Source organism: Protobothrops mucrosquamatus, unplaced genomic scaffold, assembly GCF_001527695.2.
Source record: "Protobothrops mucrosquamatus isolate PMUCROS unplaced genomic scaffold, P.Mucros_1.0 scaffold3229, whole genome shotgun sequence".
NCBI lineage: Eukaryota > Metazoa > Chordata > Lepidosauria > Squamata > Viperidae > Protobothrops > Protobothrops mucrosquamatus.
Genome location: NW_015389226.1, coordinates 26448 through 48377, shown reverse-complemented (window position 1 = coordinate 48377; position 21930 = coordinate 26448). Strand labels below are relative to the sequence as shown.

The window sequence follows — 21930 nt, the reverse complement described above, 5'->3', positions numbered from 1 at the left end:
AGCTGATTATTAACCCAAAAGGGGAGCTAATGTGCTTCAAGGTAGCCAATGTATGTATTCCATCCAATCCCATGGTTTTAAGAGAGCTGCTGCTAGACCATGGACAGTACTGAGCTAGATAAAGTAAGATTTTCATTCCATATACTAGCCACCTGTGTTTTACATTATCTATTTAAAAAACATGGATGACTAATGTATGGAATGAAATTCTGACTTTATTTAGTTTAGTATTATCCATAGTCTTAGCAGCAGCTTTCTAGAATTAAAAATCTGTTTTTCTTAGTCTTGACAGAAAAAGGAAGTAATTGAACCTGAGGTTTTTTAAATGCAGCAGGTGTTTAGTATCTGAATTAGAGCGTTACAGATCTTCTCTGGAATATAGAATGTGTGTAGAGAGTATAATGAGAAGAAAATATTTGACATTTTAAGTAATTTTGCACTAAACCATAATGTGGCTTGCTGTGTTTTAGTTTGGCATTATATGTGAACCTTCCAGTGTAATTGGTAAACTATAATTGAGATATATAGCTACAGTGACTTTGCACAGTGTACACAGTGTTTGCAAATAATAGGAATCTGCCCCATTATTAGTCATTCCAAATAACTGACAAAGCAACTTCAAGGAAGATGGAGGAATGACTGCAGAATATGATTATGTTGATCACACATACTCAATTTTAATTACAGAACTTTGTTGAAACAATACTGTATTAATGAATCTACATTAAATACTATACTATTATTGTAAAGCATAGTAAGGAGTCCCTGCAGCTTTTATTCTGCTAGTTGTTGCCGACTATAGGAGACATTGCTCATCTCCATTTCAGGGCCATTGAGCCAGTGTTGTTCAAAATAATTTCTGCGGTCATGTGGCTAGCATGATATTGCAGAGAGCTGTTACCTTCCCACCAAAATGATACCTATTTATCTACTCGCATTTGCATACTTTCAAACTGCTAGATTGGCAGGAGCTAGGGCAAGGACAGGAGCTCATCCCATCGCATGGCACTCAGGTCTCAAACCTGGACTGATTGCTTTCCAGCCCACAAGCCCAACATCTTAACCACTGAGCCACCACGCTGCCCAATAGCATAGTACATACAATGTTTTCTATATTGTAGTTCAGGTCCATAATTTGTACGGTTGTACGGCTACTTAAAGAGAATGTTATTTTTTAATTCCTTTTGATTGTAAAATACTGTATTTGCTTTTTCATAATTAAATGATAACATTTATGCAATTATAGAAACTGTACTAGGACATGTGACTAACTTGCAATATAATGACAAAGTTCATTCAGCCATTTAATTTATGTTTTTGTTTTTCTCTCAGCTGCAAAACCACAATAGAAGCAATACATGGACTGATGTCTCAAGTTATTAAGGACAAGCTTTTTAATCAAATTAACATTGCCTGAAGAATATCATCATCTGATGTTCAGGATAGAGAAGACATGCCTATTTGGACTAATTTCAGAACTGGAACTTGAGCCAAAATGGAGATTTTCGATGGATTTGTAGTACTTTAAATCATTCTTTCCCACTTCTTTGCCTAATTTTAAGAACAGTTTACGATAACATTGCCTAGTTTATGATAGCATTTTGTTGATTGCTTCAAATAAATAAATAGGTTGTAAAAGTTCAGAAGTTATTTGTGTCAGTCTGCAATAAAGATCTCTTAAAATGTCCAACTGCTCTTTTTTTTCTTTAATATTATAAGTCATTTTCATTCTTTGTGGTAAATTTTGTGCTGAACCAAAACCATTTTTTTCCTGAACAGTGCCTACCCATCTGCACAATCTCTCCTGCAGTGGAAATGCTCCTCTTTCAATGAATCCATGGCTTGGTTCACAATTATTTCTTAAAGTTAGATCTTTCTAATTTATATAGCTGACAGCACATGATTGTGGCTTTTCTTGGAAACTGAGGGGCTGGTCCTGGTTAGTATTTGGAAAAGAGAAAAAAGTGCCTAAGAATTCCAGGGCTCTTGATTAGAGGGAGAAGTCAAAAAAATCATCCTGGAAAAATGCATAATATTCTGAGGAAGCCATGGATGCAACAACATGAATCAAACTCAAATTGAAGACATCTTAGTCTATGAACACAAAATATAGGTGCTAAATTTGTGAATGCCTTTTAGTTATGATTCTCCTTGTATTGTCCTAGACCAGTGGTTCTCAACCTGTGGGTCGGGACCCCATTTGGGGTCGATCGACCATTTCACGGGGGTCGCCAAGCAAGGCTGTCCGCCATTTTTTTGTCCGCCATTTTTTCCCCTTTTCCGGCGGGTGCCTTACCTCCCTTGGGCTGGGCCAGCTGGTGGTCAGCCTGCTCTGTCTCTGCCGCTTGCCAGCTACGCCTCGGCCGGCACGGGGCGGAACCACGCATGCGCGGCGCTCCCGGGCAGGGAAAGTCTCGACTTACGACCGGTTGGGTAGTCCTCGACTTACGACCGGTTTAGTCCTCGACTTACGACCGGTTTAGTCCTTGACTTACGACCGGTTGGGGTCGCGGCATTAAAAAGGTTGAGAACCACTGTCCTAGACTATAATTTCTAGGATAGCATTGAGTCACATCTGATGAATCCCATCCTTTGAAGAGATATAGCACTTTGATTATAATGCTGTAATCATTCCCACACTGATCAAGCTATCAGTGTATTTTTTGGCTTTAGCACACCATGAACTTATATAAAGTAATTTACGTATAAATTATAAAATTAATAAAGTAATTTCAGAACCTAAGGTGCACGATAATCTGTCGGCACAGAAAATTCAGCCCTTCCTAAAGAAATGTTTAAAGGGAAAAATATTCTTGGGGGACAAGGGCAATTAAAATCCAGTTTTTTTCTTTTAGCTCTATTTTGCTTAATTAAAAATGGGAAGAGTTACTTCCTAATATAAAATTACTGTATTGAGGGTTCAGCAAAATTAAGACAAAATTTGTCTTACTAACTGGTAAAATCTGTTGTTTTATTAAATGACTAATCAGTATTACTTGAAAATGTAATATTAAGTACAATTTGATTGGAGCATTACATAAAAACTAGTTTTACAGTACATTTTCCTAGACTGAAGTAATTTCTTTAAAATATATTGGATCCAACAGAACCTGTCTCCTCTGCTCAAGAACCCAACAGGACCTGTCTGCTGTTATTCAGGATCATGCTTTATTACTATCCTCATTGATGAAGAGAGTTCTGCCTACAATTGCCTACAAACACTGAAAGAGATCTGCTTCATGTGATGCTAATTAATAGAGCAAGTTCAAGGAACATGAGTGGATGCCAGTGTGATTATGCATGACTTTATAAATTCAATTTACATGGTACTTAACTCCAATTATTCCAAGCAGCTTGCATTAAACATTAGAATAAAAATATAAAAAACCAATAGCATAACTATAACAACTAAGCAACCTGATATGTAATTTTGGGGCAGCAAAATATAAATTGACTAAACAATAAACATCTATAGGTGCACTTGATGGAATAACATCTCTTTCTAGGAAAAGCAACTAGCAAAAGGAAGATTGGGCCGCTCATTCCCATGAGAGGCCCCGATCCTCCGCCCACAATCCTGCATGCTCCTGAAGAGAACCTGTTTTATATTACAGTATCATCTCTCTTTCCCTTTTCTTGAACAAACCCCATCTCTGTGCTTCCCTCCACCTACATGAATCCATATACAAGAGCAACACCTAACATTTTACCCAGAAGATACAGGTGCCTTCTATGACCACTGTGACTAAAGAACTCTGCCTTCTTTAAGAATATGCTTTTTGATAGAAGTAAGTCTTCATCCTGGTTCATCCAAGCCGGGGATAAATAAGCAAACATGGCAACTGCTTTGGGAAGAAGGTTACAGTTTATTGAAGCAGAAAGATGGTCCTTGCAAGAAGGAGCAGAGGAGAAGAAAAAGACTGAGCACATGGGTAGAAGGTTTTTATACCCCCTCTAGCCCTGTTTGGAATAGTTTCCTGTTCCTGTGGCATGAACTTTGAGGATATTTCTGAGTGTTTTTCTAGGCCTTGATATCTGTGGTTTAATCCTATTATCATATCCTGCTTCCCAGGTGATGGGGCTAATGACTCCTAGAGTTTGGGTGGGGCATGCAGANTAACGCACATTTGGCTGATTAAACCAAATGAAACCTTTTGTGAGGACTAAAATTTGACGTGAGTGAGACAGAGAGGGAGAGAGAGAATTCAAGACATTGCTAGGACTGAAAAATATTCGAAATAAGCCCTAATCAACAGAAAATCGGTCTTTTTAATGTCTGAATAATTACAGTATTTGAAATATTAGTGCCAGCTATTATATAATATTATAAAATATAAACGCCAGCTACCAAATGCATTATATGTATTAGACTTATAGTTCTTTTTTCTATTATTTTCGAAGCGAGGTCAGGACGTTAACAAAAAAAACGGGTATTAGCCAAAAAAAAAAAAAAAAAAAGCTCAATCTCCTTAGTGAGCTTTAATCATCTCGATGCGAATTCGGAGCTTCAACCGAACAGAACAAATCGCCCCCACCAAAGAAGAGACAAGAGAAGACCGTTCTAAAACCCGGGCTTCGTTCCGCCGCGGACGCCGCCTTTGTCATAAATAATGGTGCTCCACTTGCCCCGCCTCCCACCCCGCTCACAGAAGGTTTTCGGTAGGTGGGTACTTCTAGAGCAGGGGTAGTCAACCTTGGCTCTTTTATGACTCGTGGACTTCAACTCCCAGAATTCCTGAGCCAGCTTAGCTGGCTCAGGAATTCTGGGAGTTGAAGTCCACGAGTCATAAAAGAGCCAAGGTTGCCTACCCCTGTTCTAGAGGCTTTCTATCTCTATAGCAACCCGTCCGCCGGGTTCTGTTTTTCTTCGCTTCTCCGTCTTTCCGCGCCGAGGATCCGCCCGTTTCCCCCTTGAGGTTGAGGAGCGAGGAGGGGTGCGCTTATGTAGGTGGTCGGTTCAGACGCGGTAGCGGGCTCGGAGAAATACGCGTGTTTGGAAAACGTGTGGAAAAGGAGAGACCGCGTTGGGATGACGTGGAGGTTGTTAGGAGCAAACTTCTCGGAGCAAACGGGCTTCCACCGTCGGCCTGCTCTGAAGCAACAGTCACACGAGGGCCCGGGTTGGGGGTGAGGGGAAGATAGGCTGTCTTGCGAGGTGTTTGTACAGGACTGCCATACCGAAACTGCTGAACTGGTTTGCTGTGTGCTGTTTTTTTTTTCTTTTCTTTTCTCTCTCTAAGCATTTCTCCCAGTCGTAGCTCGCATCTGAAGTTTTGGAGAAGAAGTTGGGGAGAAGAGCTGCAGAGCGACGCTCTCCCTTTGCGCTTGTTTTGGTTCTAAAATTGGGTCCTTCATTTCGGTCTCTACGTCCACACGTTGCTTGCATGCCTCTCAGATTTGTCTTGATACGTGGCAGTAAAAATAAAATCCTGTTCTCACGTTGATAATCATTTATTTATTTATTTATTTATTTTATTTTATTTTATTTTATTACATTTATACCCCGCCCTTCTCCCGGAGGACTCAGGGCGGCTTACAGCCTGTTTAAAAACAATAATACAATACCATACAAATTTAAAAATGATTAAAAATAAATATTTGAATAGGCCGCTTCTACTAAAATTTTGTTAAAACCAATTAAAATTTATCATTTGCACATGCATCAACCTTAAAAGAGTTTTCTAAAAAGTGTGAATATTGGTCAGGCTATTTTGTCAGTGAGAAAATAACAGTTTTTGGCATCATCTATTTTAGCACAGTGTTTCTCAACCTCAACAACTTTACGATTTGTGGACTTCAAGTCCCAGAATTCCTCAGCCAGCATGCTGGCTGGAGAATTCTGGGAGTTGAAGTCCACACATCTTAAAATTGCTGAGGTTGAGAAACACTGTTAAGATATTGCTGAAAGCAGGGCTATCATTCATTTAAGGCAGCCTTGATAGAACATTAAAAGCCACACAATTCCCTATCTTATTTGAAATTTTTTGTGCTTAAGCTTTTCCTAAAGCAAAGTAGTTCTCCCCCTCAAATATAATCAAAACAGTTCTCCATCCCAGTACCTTTCATGTCATGAACGTTTATTTTCTTTGCACTGTTTCAAGCACTGGAATATATTTTAGAACATACAGAAGTATTAAATTGTACTTTTTTCTGTGTACACTAAGGCTTCTCTGCATTCATAATGGGGTAGTGGGATAACAGGTTTTAAACTGGAGTAAGATTTCTGCAGTACAAAGTTTGCTTTAAAGCATTGCTTTAAAATGCTTTAGAATGCCTAATAGAATTTCATAAAATTGTCCTAGTTAAAAAAAAAAAAGCACTATTGGAATAATGGAAAAATGGCTCAGCAAGCAATGGGGGGGGAGTGAAAGATTGAAATGGTTCTGTTCCCCCCTCATAATACCCCTTTATCAGCATTTAGTAAATTACAAATTACTCACAACAATAGTTTAGTGAAAAATATTAAAGAGTTAATCCATATTTAGTTAATCCAGATGCATCATGGAAATTTAAAAGCAGAAGCAAGACATGGGAGCGATACCCATCTTCCGCTGTCACACCCTAGCACTTGTTATAGGGCAGGCTGCTTTTGTTCTAGACTCTAGAATCTAGAGGAAGCATATAGTAATAGCCATTGATAGACCCATTAGAAGGGTAGCAAAAATATAAATCAGAATTGCTGCTATCAAGTACATAAAAAATGTAATGAAAATCAATAAGTTCACTAGAATGCATATTTGATTTATGCAGAAAATGGCTAAGATAGTGTAAAGGAAATTTACTATAGTTAAAACATGTTTTTAATAGTACATGTTGTAGATAATATATGATAATGATGTGGCAGCATATTTTACAACTATTTATTTCTATTTTAAGGTAGTGGAAAACTGACTTTATCACAAAATTATGGTACGATTAACGTTGGAGCTTATTGCTAGAAGCCTTAATCAAAAGAATCGCAGAGATGAATCTTTGGCCCAACATCTGAGGAAGCTAACACATCTGAAATTATCTAATAAAAATATAGATGTCATTGTAAGAAATTTTTCATTATGTAAAAAGATAGCTTTTATATTTAAGATTTATCCAGTATTAAATGATATTTAATATTTTGTTTTAATATAAGTTTCTAGTTGGAAATAAATTTCTGATTCTATTTCATGCCATTGCCTTAATTAGTTTAAATAATAAATATTTGATTTGTCTTTTATTGATGAGTTGTTATTTAATTATTTGCAGAAAAATAGTTTTGGACAGACAGTTTTATAATATAGTAATGTTCAGTGTTGTTAAGTTAATGTTTTCTAGAAATGGGATCTTGTACAAATATAAAACAATTTCAGCATGAATAACAGTTTGGCACATTGAGTTAGATTTCTTTTTCTTTCAAATGAACCAGCATACATGCTTAGAATAATTTATTGTATACAAAAGTATACAAGGATCATATATTTAATGCATCATTAGGTTATGTGGAATCTTTATCCTGCATCTCAGGCTTATTCAACCGTATTCATGTACTTATGACTGTACTTAAAATTGCAGGTTTAACATAATTTTAGGACTTTTGAAATCTTGCTGAAGCTGTTGCTCATCAATAAATTTTACCAACAAACATATTTCAATTTTTTTCTTGTAGGATGATCTTTCTTTGTGTAAAAATCTTAATGTCCTATATTTATATGATAATAATATTAGACAGATACATAACTTGGACTTTGCGACAAACCTAAGACATCTGTACCTGCAGAACAACTGCATTACACGAATTGAAAATCTAGAATCTTTGATAAGACTTGAAAAATTGTAAGTGAAAAATTGTTTCTATTTTTATTGATTTGTGTGTAATAATCGTAACTTTTAGACTAATAAAATGGAATGAATATATATTTTATATGCGATGCTATATTGCACAAGCTTCACATAAACTCTGCATTCAAGAACCCAAGCTTGGTAAACTTGAACATATATAATCACATTTTTCCCATAGCAATTAATTAATTTTTATTTGATTATTGGTGCAATATGTTATGTTTTATTGATTTTACTTCTGAAATAGTGAAATTATTCAGTAAAATAATTATTTTATTTTCTATGCAGTTTTAAAAGAAATTGTAAAATAAAAGACCTTTCTATTTTGTTCTATTTCCAGATATTTGGGTGGCAACTGTATCACTGTAGTGGAAGGATTGGAAACTTTAGAGGAACTGAGAGAATTGCATGTTGAAAGCCAGCAGCTTCCCTTAGGAGAAAAACTCTTGTTTGATCCAAGAAGTCTTCATTCATTATCCGTAAGAACACCCGAAAGTTATTTGGTGACAGACATTAATTGTTAAAAACTGCTAAAGTCTTCTGTTGTATACTTATCCTCATACTATGTAAATCAGGTTAATGTGTCATTTATTTTATTTAAAATATTTTTAAAACATATTAATAATAGTAAATTCTAAAATTATTTTGCTTAAAGCAATCTGGCAAACATATACTATGATTATTACTCAGTTTCAATAATAAAGCCTTGCTTTATCTATTCAGAAGAAATTATTATGAAAATAATGCAGAATATGGTAACATTTTTAGCATTTTGTTACATGAGTGCAACTTTATGAACATCATACTTCTAGCATATGCATTTAAAAGGTAATTATCTTAAATAATTTTAACTTGCCTTAACTATAGCTTTTATCCTCTCCCATCAATATTCATTTACTTGTATTTTATTGCTTTTATTTCCAGTATTGTACCTGCCTGTGACTGATATGATTTAACCCAATCAAACTGAAAATTACAATGCTTTATAAGTATTGTAAACTGAGAGAATTTTTTTAATGGTTTCATTTTATTACTACTGTTGTGCTTATGAACAATTAGCTAATGTAGACATATAGATTATAAAACCTGGAGAATTTATGTCCACATTGTAAAAAAAATACTGCTTTAGATTTAACAAACTTTTTTTGATCCATACCCCATATTTTCTGTGCAATATCTAAGAAGAATTCTCCTCTAATACCATAACATAAGCTCCACAATACGTACTTTTTTTTCCAAAATCAGTTTGTCTGATTTTACCTTTCTTAAGGAAAGGTAAGATTTCCTTAAGATTTAAGGATTTACCTTTCTTAAGGAAACAAAATTTCAAAGTATCTACAGGTAGATCTATGGATGCCATTATTTTTTGAGTCTTAATTTTCTTTGGAGATTTATCAGCAGAACAGTCAGTATTTATTGGGAAAAAGACATATTGCTATTTCTTACTTTTCAAGCAGCATACTGATAATTGGAAGATTTATTTTGTATTACTGGTATTTTTTTATAAAGTTTAAATAATTGAGCCAAAGCCAAAGAGTATATATATATCATATTTCTTTATCTAACTTCTTTCTAAGAATTGAAAGATAGCACCTTCTTTCCCTTACTGTGCACATCATCTTTCCCTTACTGTGCACATCAAAATAGGTTACATAAAACAGTTAGAAGAGGATTATGTATTGAATTGTATGGATTTTAATAGACCTTTTAATAGTTATTTACTCCATTTTTACCAAATTATTAACTATGAGTTTCAAGATTGTTTCAAAACAAAATTAGAGGTATTTTTGTTGTGGTACTATTTAAGGTTTTGTACATTTAAGAAAACTTTACATTTCAGTCAGGTACAGTCAGGTTTTAAAGTCCATACAATTGCTGCACTTAAATATTATTTTATATTTGGAATAAGTATATGTTTTGGTTCATTACAGAAATCTTTATCAGTTTTGAATATCAGCAATAATAATATTGATGAATTAAGTGACTTATCCATTCTGGAAAATATCTCCCATCTTATAGCTGTTGACAACCAACTTCATCACATAAAGGTAATAAAAGCAATGCAAACTGATAAATTCTAAAAATGGAACTAAGTATTATTTCAATAATTTGCCAATTTTTTGTCCATCACCTCTTGAATCATGGTGTCTTTTAATTGTGCACTTTTTATTTTCAAATTTATGAGCATTAGACAATTTTATGATAAATGAAATTAACAAAATTGTTGGTGATAAATCCAACATTTTAATACATTTGGATTATAGAGATTTGTAACAGAAAATTGGGAAAAACCCATCACACGTAGACAATAGAACATTGTAAATATAAGATGACTCTGTAAATATTGTAAAAATCTATTTCATATATTACCTCATGGATTAAAAGATGCCTGTATAATTAGATTAATTTAAATAATGCACTTAGCTTCTTATTATCACAAATTTCAGAATTTCAATTTGTTGCTAAAATCTCAGTAGCAAAGTCTACTTCTACTGTTAAGTCAAATAGTACAATTTGGAGGATGGATGGTGATGTTTAAAGAATTGAATTTTTAAAGAAGTGACACTTTTGCAATGCTTGGAGAAGATTCCATTTCTTTATTTTTTAATTTTCTCTTAATTCCATTCACTATGATGTAACGTATGGTGCTTCTTATTACATCATGATCCCAGAGGATAGGATGAAAACAATGTCATGTCCTAGGTATTAGGAAGTTGTCTATCTACATCTCATAAGTCCAGATTATCTTAAAATATATTCAGCAATATAAGTCCTATTTATTTCAGAAGGATTTGGTATTTTGAAGATTTGGTTGTAAATATTGAATGCATTCAACCTTTGCCATTATTGATTATGACACTAGATATCAAAAAGATGGATTCCTTCACTTCACAATTCAGTCAGGTACAAGAAAAAATATATAGATTTTCTGAAAGAGATAATGACAGACCGTCAGAATGATGACAAATTGCTATCTGCAGATGTAGTTAAGCTATTTGAGCTAGACATAGCCCATAAAAATTGGAGTGCACTGGTCAAATGCAGGTTTTTAAATGACTATCACTAATTGGGAAGAAGGCTATAGTTTGTGCTATGAATGACATCTGAGGCTTTTACACCCACCCCACCCCCATCATGAGCCTAGAATACAATTTGTTTTTTAGTATTTTGTAGCAGATCTCTAAGTGATAAGATGACATGATCATTTATCATTTATCAGATAGAGACTGCCCCAAAAATTATCTAGTCCCTTTAGTATAGCTTATTGAAAGAATGTAAAGTGAAAGCAGTTTATTAGAGACAGGAAGGCAGTTGAACAAGTAGGGAATATCTATTTCAGCATGGAATAAGTGTATTCTTAGATAAACTAGAATAAACATGTTCTGAATAATTTATTAACCAAGCTTACGGTAATAAAAATCTAAAAATTCTATGCATTCTTCAAAATTAAATGGTTTTCAGAATTCCAAGAAAATATACTATTTTGAATTTTCAAAATAATCTTTAATTGAATTAATTTTTAAAGTACATTTTAAAATCAAATATACAAGGTGAGGATGATACTCTTATGCATTTTAACAAAGGCTCTATCTCATAGGCTTAGCTAAATTTGTACAAATAGAAAAAGAAGGATGATTGTGAGCAAAGGCAGTATTTGCATGTTTATAAACTTTTCTTCATTTTTAGACATTAAAAGCTAAATTGCTCAAACAAAATTTGAAACAGATATGCAGGAAAAATATGTAGTCTGTCTAATGTTATAAATATTAGTTATAATAATGTTTATTACTATTAATTAACATTTTTATTGACAAAAATAGCTATTATCAGGAGTCAAACTCAAAGGAGACTTTATTCTTTTGGGGAAAGTTAATTCTATAATAGATTATGGAATGCCTCCTATAATGAACTTTTGAGTTTTCATTTTTGGCTTCTTCCTATTGCAAGTCAATGAATATCAAGTTTTATTCTTTTGAACATTAACTTTTATTTATAATACTTCCTTGAACTTTGCAGGTTTCATAAATAGATGAATTTAGGAAAAAAATACAATATAGAAATTATTTCAGAATAAATTATGTACATTCATATGAGTTTGCGCATTTCAGACACTATATGAATTTACCTATCTATGTGCAGCTACATTGGGGATAATATACAAACAAGTGTTGCATAATTCTTTTTAATGATGCATTTAAATTTAAATTATATTATTCAGTTTTTGACACAGAAAGAAAAGAGAATTCAGTTTTCCCTCATCAGCTTTGCCAAATAGTTGATAACTTTTATATCAAATATCTGGACAGACAGAGCATAATATGTGACTAAGATATTAGAAAGATCCAGGTTCAAATATACCCCAAACATAAAAAAACTATTGGCTTACTTGGGCCAATCACTTCATGCCCAAATTATTTCACAGGGATGTTTGGAGTAGAAATTGAAGGAGGGTGTATTATGTCTGGTTGCCTGTGCTCTTAGAGGAGAGATGGGTTATCAAATGGATATATGGAGATAGATGGAAGGACGACGGACGGACAGACGGACAGACAGACAGACAGACAGACAAACAAATAGATAGATTTGTGACTGAAGCATATTTTTAAAACTTGTAGGAAGACAAATGTGATGATTATACACAATCGTTTAGATTCTGAGTGCCAGTGGCATGCAGTTAAAATAAAGCAACTGGAGGTCTACAGGGAGCAACAGAGATTAAGAGAGTAATCTTCTACCTTTCTGTTTCTTTCAAAATCCAAACAAAAATATACTGATAAAATATTAGAAAATGTACTATTTTAAGGAAAAGGAAGAGAAATTGCTTCCCAAACATTAGTTTCCTGTATGTAACAATGTTTCCATAGTTTCCATAGTTCCATACATGTTGTGGTTTCTATCATACATGGCATTATTACAATTAGTGATATAAAAAAATATCCCACAGATGTTTTTTCTTGAATTTGTTTAGCTTAATTTAATAACAATTTGTATTTAGAGCCAAAAGGTCCGAATAATTATGCTATATTAAAGGCTGTTAACTTCCAGTATTTACAAACATATTTTTGCAAAACTTAGGAGACCAGAGAACAGTGCAGTTAATGTTTGTGTTTTTTCTGGTTTACGTTTATATTTAAACTTTCATGAGATAGTGAAAACACAAAAATAGACTACAATTATGAATAAAGAAGTAAGATAACTATCAAAATATCATTTCTGAATATTGTGGGTAAAATGTATTTTTAATACATGGATATTTGATTGTGTTATTAAATGTAATAACATCAGTTGAAATAAACGGGACATGTTACAACTAATCAAAGAAAGATTTATCAATTTAGTTGCAATATTTGGACTAGATAAGTGATGTTTTTCTTCGTTATTTCCAGGACTTGGAATTTGTTCTGAGTATATGGACTAAGTTGTACAAAATGGAGCTGAATGGGAATCCTGTTTGTCATAAGCCAAAATACCGAGATAAAGTAATACTGCAGTCAAAATGTCTTGGTAAAATATTTAAATTGCAGAGATTGTTCTTTCATTTCATATGTATTGATTTATTAAGCCATAGATGCATAAGCTACAACCTGGGATTTAAGGTCATTACCCAAGTGTTAAATTCCACTGTTTTCCTGTGAATTTGCTGCCCACAGTTGAAGCCATCTAACCCCACTTGCATTCAGCTCTGCTTCTTGTCAATTCTGAGGCCATCCAAATTACAAAAACAAGCAATTTTATCCTATTTCATGCTTATTAGCTGATGTACAAATTATACATCTATCCAATTATCAGACATGTTTTTAAAGTTAACTGAAAGATGTATATTATGGTATATCTTGCACTTTGATAAAACCACTGTACCTTAAAATGAGGGGAGCCAATCAATTTGAACTTCCATAGAATGAAACACCTCTTTACAGTTGGGATCAGGATCAAAACAGAGTCAGTTTTAGAATATCCTTCCAAAATCAGATTTAGGGATCTTTAATAAGAAAGAATTAATCAAGCTTGTCTCTCCAGTTCTCCTTCCTCCTTCCTGTTGTGTGCAGCTCTGGACCAAACCAGAATTAAAATAATCATAAAACTAACAGAGCAGTAATAAAATGTTATCACAGACATCAGTAACATCTTTTTTTGTATATTACACTACTCAACTTTTGTGCCTAAAATTTTCCACTGAATATGAGACAAAATTCTCTCAGAAGGCTCTTCTAAGTCTTGGACAAGTTAACAGAAAAAGGCATTTCTTGAGAGCTTCAACAATTTCCAGTATGTTCTGGTCATTAAAGTTGGACAAGCATCATTGAGACAGTTTGAAATATTCCTTCAGATATAGGATCTAATAAAATTCTTAGTAATAGTTCCTTATTATATTCCTATGCCCCAAATCTTCTATGCTTTCTACGTTTGATGTACTGTATCTGTATCTGGTCAAGTGTGGTGGTCAGCCTGAGAAGCTTGCTGGATGATTTTGAGCCATTTACTTCCTCTCAACCCAATCTGTATCATAGGGGGGTAGTTGTAGCAGGAGTAGGAGGGATGCTATGTCTGCTGCCTGAACTCCTGAAAAAAGGCAGGATATAAATCAAATAATGATATTCCTCAGTGCTGAATGTTCCTAATATAATTGCTCCAACATTCTGAACCTTCTAGAAATCTCTCGATGTGCTAGAAGAACAGACTTCAAGTCTGGTGAAAACGCTGGCAAACGCCATTGTTCCCATGATCATTCTATTTGGTAACATGGTTAGAGGGCCTAGGCCCTTTCTCTGCCCCATCACACCCAAAAGGCCCAAGTTCTCTCCATGGCACTCCGCTTAACAACCCACATAGTCGCTTAACGAATGCAGTCACCTCCCATCTTGACTATTGCAATGCACTCTAGATGGGGCTGCCCTTGAAAAGCATTCAGAAGCTCCAATTTGTTCAAAATGCAGCAGGTTGCATGGTTTGTGCAGACCTAGGAGTGCAGATATGTCACCTCCTGGGGAGCTGCACTGGTTACTGATTTGCTTCCAGGTGCAATTCAAAGTGCTGGTTGTCATTTTTACAGCTCTTCTTGGGTTGGGACTAAGTTATCTGAAGGATTGTCTCTTACCAGTTACATCCACCTAACCCACTAGAGCAGGGAGGCAGGGAATATTGCGGGTCCCGTTGCCTAAGGAGGTACATTTGGCAGGACCAAGAAGAAGGACCTTCTCTGTGGTGCTCCCTCTCTTTGGAACATCATTCTCACAGAGATTAGACTGGCCCCCACTTTGACACTCTTTCTCAGGGCCCTGGTTCTGCCAATGAGCCTGAGGAACCCAGGGTGATGGAGCCCATCAAGTGGCTGTTTTGATTGCTTGTTGTCACCGGGGATGGGTGGGAGATTATTGTTTTATTCTTTTTATATTGGGTTATTGTTTGTAAGCTGCCCAGAATCACTGAGGGTGAGTGGACAGCCATATAAATCTTATAAATAAATAAATAAATTAGGGGAGCCATGACTGCGGTCATTGAGTGAATCGGTCACATGGCATCTTGTTTAATAACTGCTTTGCTGATCAACTGAGATTTTTGGCTCTCTAATCCTAAATGGAGATTACCTGGATTAATTCAATATATAATATACTTTTTGTCATGGCTTTTCCTTTGGAGTGTGGTTTCTGGCAAACTCGTAACATACATACATACATATATACAGAGAGACAGTCAGAAAGAGATGTTGCCTATGTGTATGCAAGCATATTACTTACATTTATGGTGCGTGTGTATTGGGGAAAATCTTCAGAACTTAAGTTAGAGTTGATAATTCTAGGCTGACAATTACTTATCCCTATCAAGATTTTTGTCTGCATTTAATTATTTTAATATCTTTCTTTGTGGGGAAGTAACTTAAATTCAGGGTCATCTTTCTTTCCATTAATGCTATATTATTGAACAATTGGGTTATATAACTAAAATTATATAAAAGTTATTGTTAGAGTCTTTGTGTATAGACCCCATTCATTTCATTGACCATGCACAATAATTATAGATATCAGTCCAAGTGAGCAGCAGAAAGATTGTTTTGCTTCTCTGTCTTTTTATTACTGTGGCAATTGTTTGACAGTTTTAAGGTCTATCCTTTTCACTATTATGCTATAACAAGTTATCCATCAGCTGTCCAGCTCATACCTACTAGTACAGTAAAATTAAAGCCCAGTGGTGAACCATTTGGTGGTTTTTCAAGTATAATAAAATTGATGATAGAAAATTAGCAATATCTTTGGCAACAAAAAATGCTCTTTTGCCTTCCTAAGAATATAAAGCTGTTTGTTGATTTACACATTACAACATTTCCTCAGAATTGCTGGATGGAAAAGAAATAAAAGAAATGGAAAGACAGTTCCTGACAAATTGGAAAGCCTCCAGAGATGCCAGGAAGAAAAACAAAGTAGAAAGCTTCATTAATGAGCATTCATCATATTCACATTTTGGTAAAACAAACTATATCTTCTTAATCACAGCATCAATATTGTCAGAGCATGCACAGTCTTATTGTGCTGAGATAACCCAGGAGTAAATACAGTAAACAGTGGTTTGTATTAAATGGTGATTTATCATACACAATATACAATATACACTAGGAACAAAATACATACATGTGGTAATACAGCAAACTCCAACACAGAGCAGTTACAGCAGGAAATGGATGGCACATATAAGACATCCAAATCTCCTATACCAGTTACATAAACTTTACCTTCCACTTTAATAACAGACTGTTATCCATTTACCAAGCTAATAAATGTCTGTTTAGCTGGCCTCAGGTTAGAAAACATTTATGGGTCATTTGCAATATGCTGACTCATCCCACTGTCCAACAACCAAGTGTTTTTCTCGGTTAATGTTGCTGCCAAGGAAAATGTTGGTTGTGTAGTTCTACGATCTTGTCTCACTGCTCCTCTGTTTCTCCTCTCAGGGCAGTGTCTCTGGAGATGTTCTGTAGAACCATACCTGGAGCAGCGTTTCACCATACAAACTTTCTCAGCTACTCTGCTGGCACCCTGGGACATAGCAGTTTTAAGCTTGGGCTGTGCATTGTCATCACTCCCTCTCTGCTGCTTTTCCAGACGTTTCTGTTCCTCCTCCAGCAACCAGCCAGTCAAATAACTCATGGTTGAGTCCTTCTCCTGCATGGACACTAAACAGGTCACTAGGACATCCCATGAATTGTCCAATGAACTGAGCACCACATACACCTTATGTGACTCAGTGAGCATCATCCCTCTTTCCTCTAATTCTAGGAATGTCTCATGGACTGCAAATGCGTAGACATGCCTTCTCCCCATTTCAGTTGTGCTTTATATAACTTTGTCAGCATTACTTTGCTGCTCACAGTCTCTCTCACATACACACTGCACAAAGCTTTCCAGCACTCTTTAGCAGACTGGAGACCCTTCACGTGTATCAGCTGGCTATCCTCCAAACTCAGAATTATGCTGGCCAAAGCTTTCTCATTCTTTCTCTGGTCCCCCTCATCCAGGGCTGCAGGTGGATCAGCAACTATCATCCATAACTCCTCCCTTCTCAGGTACATCTCCATTTTCAGACTCCAGGAGAGATTGTTTGTCTCATTCAGATGAGATATTACGAAACCTCCTCCCATTACGCTGATGAAAGCCATGTTAAACCACCACAAAACACAAGCCTCAACTCCTCTGGCTCTGGGTCAAACTCTCACTGGGTTTCTCTTCACTCTGGGCCCATAACCTGTCAGAGCATGCACAGTCTTATTGCGCTGAGATAACCCAGAAGTAAATACAGTAAACAGTTGTTTGTATAAAATGGTAGTTTATCATACACTATCTACAATATACACTAGGAACAAAATATGCGTGGTAATACAGCAAACTCCAACATACAGCAGTTACAACAGGAAACGGACGAGAGAGAGAGACTAGCAAAGCCTTCCCTTTTATACTCAGGTTCTTAAAGGGATGCAGACACCTGCTGAGTCATTCCTATTATTGCATCATCCAGCTTATGCTACATTACATAAGCTGTTTAGCTATTAAATTATTACTTTGACAAATATTAAGAGAAGAATCATCTCCGATAAATTTGTCATAACAAGACAATGAGTGTTTTAATGAAGAATAAAAACATTATTTCCCAATACTATAACAATAATATAAAGAATGAATGAATAGCAAAGAGCCTTCATTAAAATGTTTTGAAATGAATATAGTATTATAAAAGTGTATGGAGTATGGTTGCATGCTTTTAAATAATTTCATTGCTGGTGAGTCATAAATTCAGTTATTGCATGAACACTTTTAAATGTTTTTTTTTCTGATTTACAAGTTCATCTCAGTTTTGATAATTTAATTGATAAAATCAATAACAAAGGTCTTTTTCCAGTATTTTTTCTGTTTCTTCCATTTTTATTGATTATACTGCTGGAGTAATATTCTCAGGAACCTTGTGATATAAAATACGCAGATCAGTAACTTTTATAATAGAACATTTATAAAACATGTACTTCTTATATACCAGCTATAAATGTATAAAGTTAGTTGCTGCAATTTACTAAGATTTGAATGTGCCCCTGTGTTAATTATTTTGTGTTGAATACTATATGATTTTGTATCTTTACATTCTCTAGATGACAATGATGCAGAACATGCACATTTTCCTATTTACCACTTCCCAGTCTCCAGAGAGATACACAGAACTCCTTATAATAAAGAATTTCAGCCAGTATATGAAGAAAACAGAAATAGTGAAAAAATCAGGTATGATTTATGTAAAATATCACTGGAATCCAACGTCAAGTCAATGTCATTGTGTTAAATAACTACTGTAGTGGAATTAGACACATATTTGAAATTGAAAATTGTTGTGTTTAAAACAAAACACAAATATTAAAAACAGTGCACACTTCATATATGTGTATATGTTAATGTACTTGTGTGGAAAGCATTCAAAAGAGTTGCTTTGCAAAGGGTCAGCATGTGCAGGCAGAAGCTTTGGCCAGCTCACTCAGCTGCTTTGAAAACTCCTGTTTATCCACCTGAATGTGGGTGTATACATAACTGTAAGGAGCATTTCTGTTGGAATCACCTATGGAGCGATGGGCAATTATAGTGAATTAGGTTTTAAAACACTTGCTAGCCTTTCAAAGAATGCAGCTGCTGTAATGTTTTACTCAAAGTTTTGCAAAATGGTTAGTGTGTGTGTGTGTGTGTGTGTGTGTGTGTGTGTGTGTGAGAGAGAGAGAGAGAGAGAGAGAGAGAGAGAGAGAGAGAAATAGAACAAGTTTAGAAATAAGAATTTCTCTTAAAAATATCAAAAAAGAAGCTCTGTATATTACTACAGTGTAGAAGAAGCTATATATTTCACCTTCCTATATATTGCAGTGGTGTTCATTTTTTCATTTAATACTCAGGTTACAACCATTTGTTCAGTATCCATTAAAAAATTACCATGGTACTAAACAATTGGTACTTACAATGAGTCTTTGTAGTTCCAGCCGTCACAGCATTCTGATAGTCATGTGATCATGATTCGGGCTTCATTTCATGATTATGACATTACTGTGAGCTATGATCATGTGATGGCAATTTCCAATATTCCCAGCTAGTTTCCCATGAGCAAAGTCAATGGGACACCAGCAAGAAGTTGGAAGTCATAGTAATGTGACTTCACTTAAAAGACACATGTAATCCTTGCTTAATGACAGCAACAAGGAATACCGGAATTGCTGATACTGAGCAATGTAGTCATGTGACATTGCCCTCAATTACCATCATAACCTGAGGACTACACTATAGTATATTTTTGAAACTTTTTAGTTAATAATTATATAATAAAATTCTAATTTATAAATACATTTTGTATTATTTAAGGCATAACTAGATGAAATTTATTTCTTTTCTTTTTTTTAACTGGGAAATCAGTTCTGACAGTTTGATCCAAAGTATGCAAAAGAGAATATCTACTTGGCTCTTACTCAAAGAGAGAACTCCTTTAACTCTTTGAAGGTCTGGGGATAAACATATGAAAATGATAGGATGGTAACCTTAATTTCCCCCCCACAATTTAATATGCCACGTTGAGTATTTTCCAATGCACACAGAAATTAACAAAAACATTTTGTCATGTTAGTGGAAATCTATAAAAGTTATTATTGTAACTAAAATATTTTATTCTTAAAGTACTCTTTTATAACACTTTGCCATACAGCCATTCAGCCTTGAAAACTTCTCAAAATGAACAGAAAGAGCTATTTGAACCTCATCTCCTTAGACAAATGCCTTTCTAAGCAGCTACTAGAAAGATGTACTTCTATATTATCATCAGAACAAAAGATGTGCTTCAGAACCAAATGTGAAGAAAAAATGTTTTTTTACTGCAAACAAAGTGATATTTCACAGTATAAAATGTTTTGTATTACAGATCCAATGTAAGTTTAAGTAAAAAAGGGTTAAAATAATTTAACCTTATGCAAATATATTTTTATATTAAAAGTAGTAGCCATCTTAATTAAACCACTGGTTAAACTATCATTTTATCTAAGGTTTTGGTGGACAATCATGACCTTTCAGAGCAAAAACTGTATTCATGAAATTGTAACTACATTTACTAGGGCCCAGCAGATTAATAAGAGCTTATAGCCAATGATTTGATATGGTACTACTGCACAGGAAATGGGAGGCTTCCATGGAATTCAGGACATATATGTTGAGAGTTCTCTGGATTGATTAGACAAAATACAACATACAATGGTCATATTGCAAAATATATCAACTTCTTCCTCTAGTCTTAGAATAACAAGGATAGAAAGAGATCATTTTCATTCAAACTTTGACTTTTCCACTTGTAACTCACAAGTGGATCTCAGCTAATGCATACAAACATACCTACAGTCCTCTGCCTTTGCCTCACTTTGATATCGGCCTTCAAAGAAGGTCGGAATGTAGTCAGTTTCTTCATGGTCTACTCTAATTGCTCTACCATAGCTAGATTAACTACCTCCCTTCTGGCATTAGCAACTGCTGTTTTAAAATCAATGGATGCCTATTTTATACCAAAATTTAATTGCTATTAACTTCTAGAAAGGCTTAATCAAATCTCCAATTAAAATATAGCTGGCCACCTCTCCCAGTTAGAAAACCAGTATGTTCTTTTGTGTATCTTTAGATCTCAATTCTGTGCAAGTTGAAACATCTCATGTGGTATTGCCTTTCTTACATAGTAAACTGAATGCCAATTCCTTTTTGAGTCACCTTGGAATCTCTTCAGCATCCCAATTTCAAGTTTTGCATACTAGGCATCTATTTTTCTTCTCCTTGACCAATTTCCCTCAACACCACTCATTCTACATATTAATAATGAATTCATTTTTAAGTACCATATTCAGGGCTTTTTTTGTCATAGAACGCCCAGAACGGAGTTCCGGCACCTTTTTTGGATAAAACCTTGTAGGGTAGGCAAGGCGGGTTGTTTGATGTGTGAGTTCCGGCACCTTTTTCTTTTCTTTTTTTTTTACAAAAAAAGCACTGACCATATTTGTGTAGTCGAAATTATAACATGCGGACAAAAATACGGTTTTGGGATATATAACTGTAATTTTAAGATTTACCGAAATACACATAGTAGTTCAAAGAGTTAAATTAGTGAGAACAACTAAACAATGAGAACTGAATAGAATTCTGACTAACTCTTGGTTAATGAGGATCAGAAAAAAATGGAAAAGTATGTGGAAACGTGAATTGTTATGCTGGTTAGCTTGTTGCTAAACTAAAAAAAATCTATATTACATGTTATTTTGCTATTGATTTATTTTGCATATTAGTCCATCAAATAATGGAATTAGATCATTAGTTAATAATAATGTTAGTATTATAGCAACTTGAAAAACAATTTGTTCTGTTTTCAGTTACTTCAAGAACAAAACCTGAATACCCTATGTTTGTGGAATCTGCTCTGTTATCAGCTCTAAATCTATGTACTTGATTTTATCAGTGTCTTTATGCAGTGTATAAGTATGAACTTCATTTTATTACTTTAATTAATACAAATGAATTGATATAAGAAGTTCTTGTATTAATTAACTTAAATCCAAATTAGATTAGTCTTACTTTCCTATAG

General features: G+C 34.6%; 1 protein-coding gene across 1 annotated transcript; it reads left to right on the top strand.

Moving 5' to 3' along the window:
• The first annotated feature begins 6888 nt into the window (after window positions 1-6888).
• Window positions 6889-20340, top strand: PPP1R42 (protein phosphatase 1 regulatory subunit 42). Its single transcript, XM_015826675.1, has 8 exons — window positions 6889-7035; window positions 7640-7806; window positions 8153-8291; window positions 9744-9860; window positions 13200-13317; window positions 16140-16271; window positions 18443-18572; window positions 20023-20340. Exons 1-8 carry the CDS (start codon window positions 6907-6909, stop codon window positions 20099-20101), a joined length of 1011 nt encoding a protein of 336 aa, XP_015682161.1. The 5' UTR covers window positions 6889-6906; the 3' UTR covers window positions 20102-20340.
• The last annotated feature ends 1590 nt before the right edge of the window (window positions 20341-21930 follow it).

What these genes read in the sequence shown, in the direction of transcription:
- PPP1R42 (XM_015826675.1), top strand. Translation starts at nt 6,907, where the DNA reads ATGGTACGATTAACGTTGGAGCTTATTGCTAGAAGCCTTAATCAAAAG. An exon ending in TTGATAAGACTTGAAAAATT is followed by an intron (nt 7,807 to 8,152) that starts GTAAGTGAAAAA and finishes TTCTATTTCCAG; the next exon opens with ATATTTGGGTGGCAACTGTA. An exon ending in ACCAACTTCATCACATAAAG is followed by an intron (nt 9,861 to 13,199) that starts GTAATAAAAGCA and finishes CGTTATTTCCAG; the next exon opens with GACTTGGAATTTGTTCTGAG.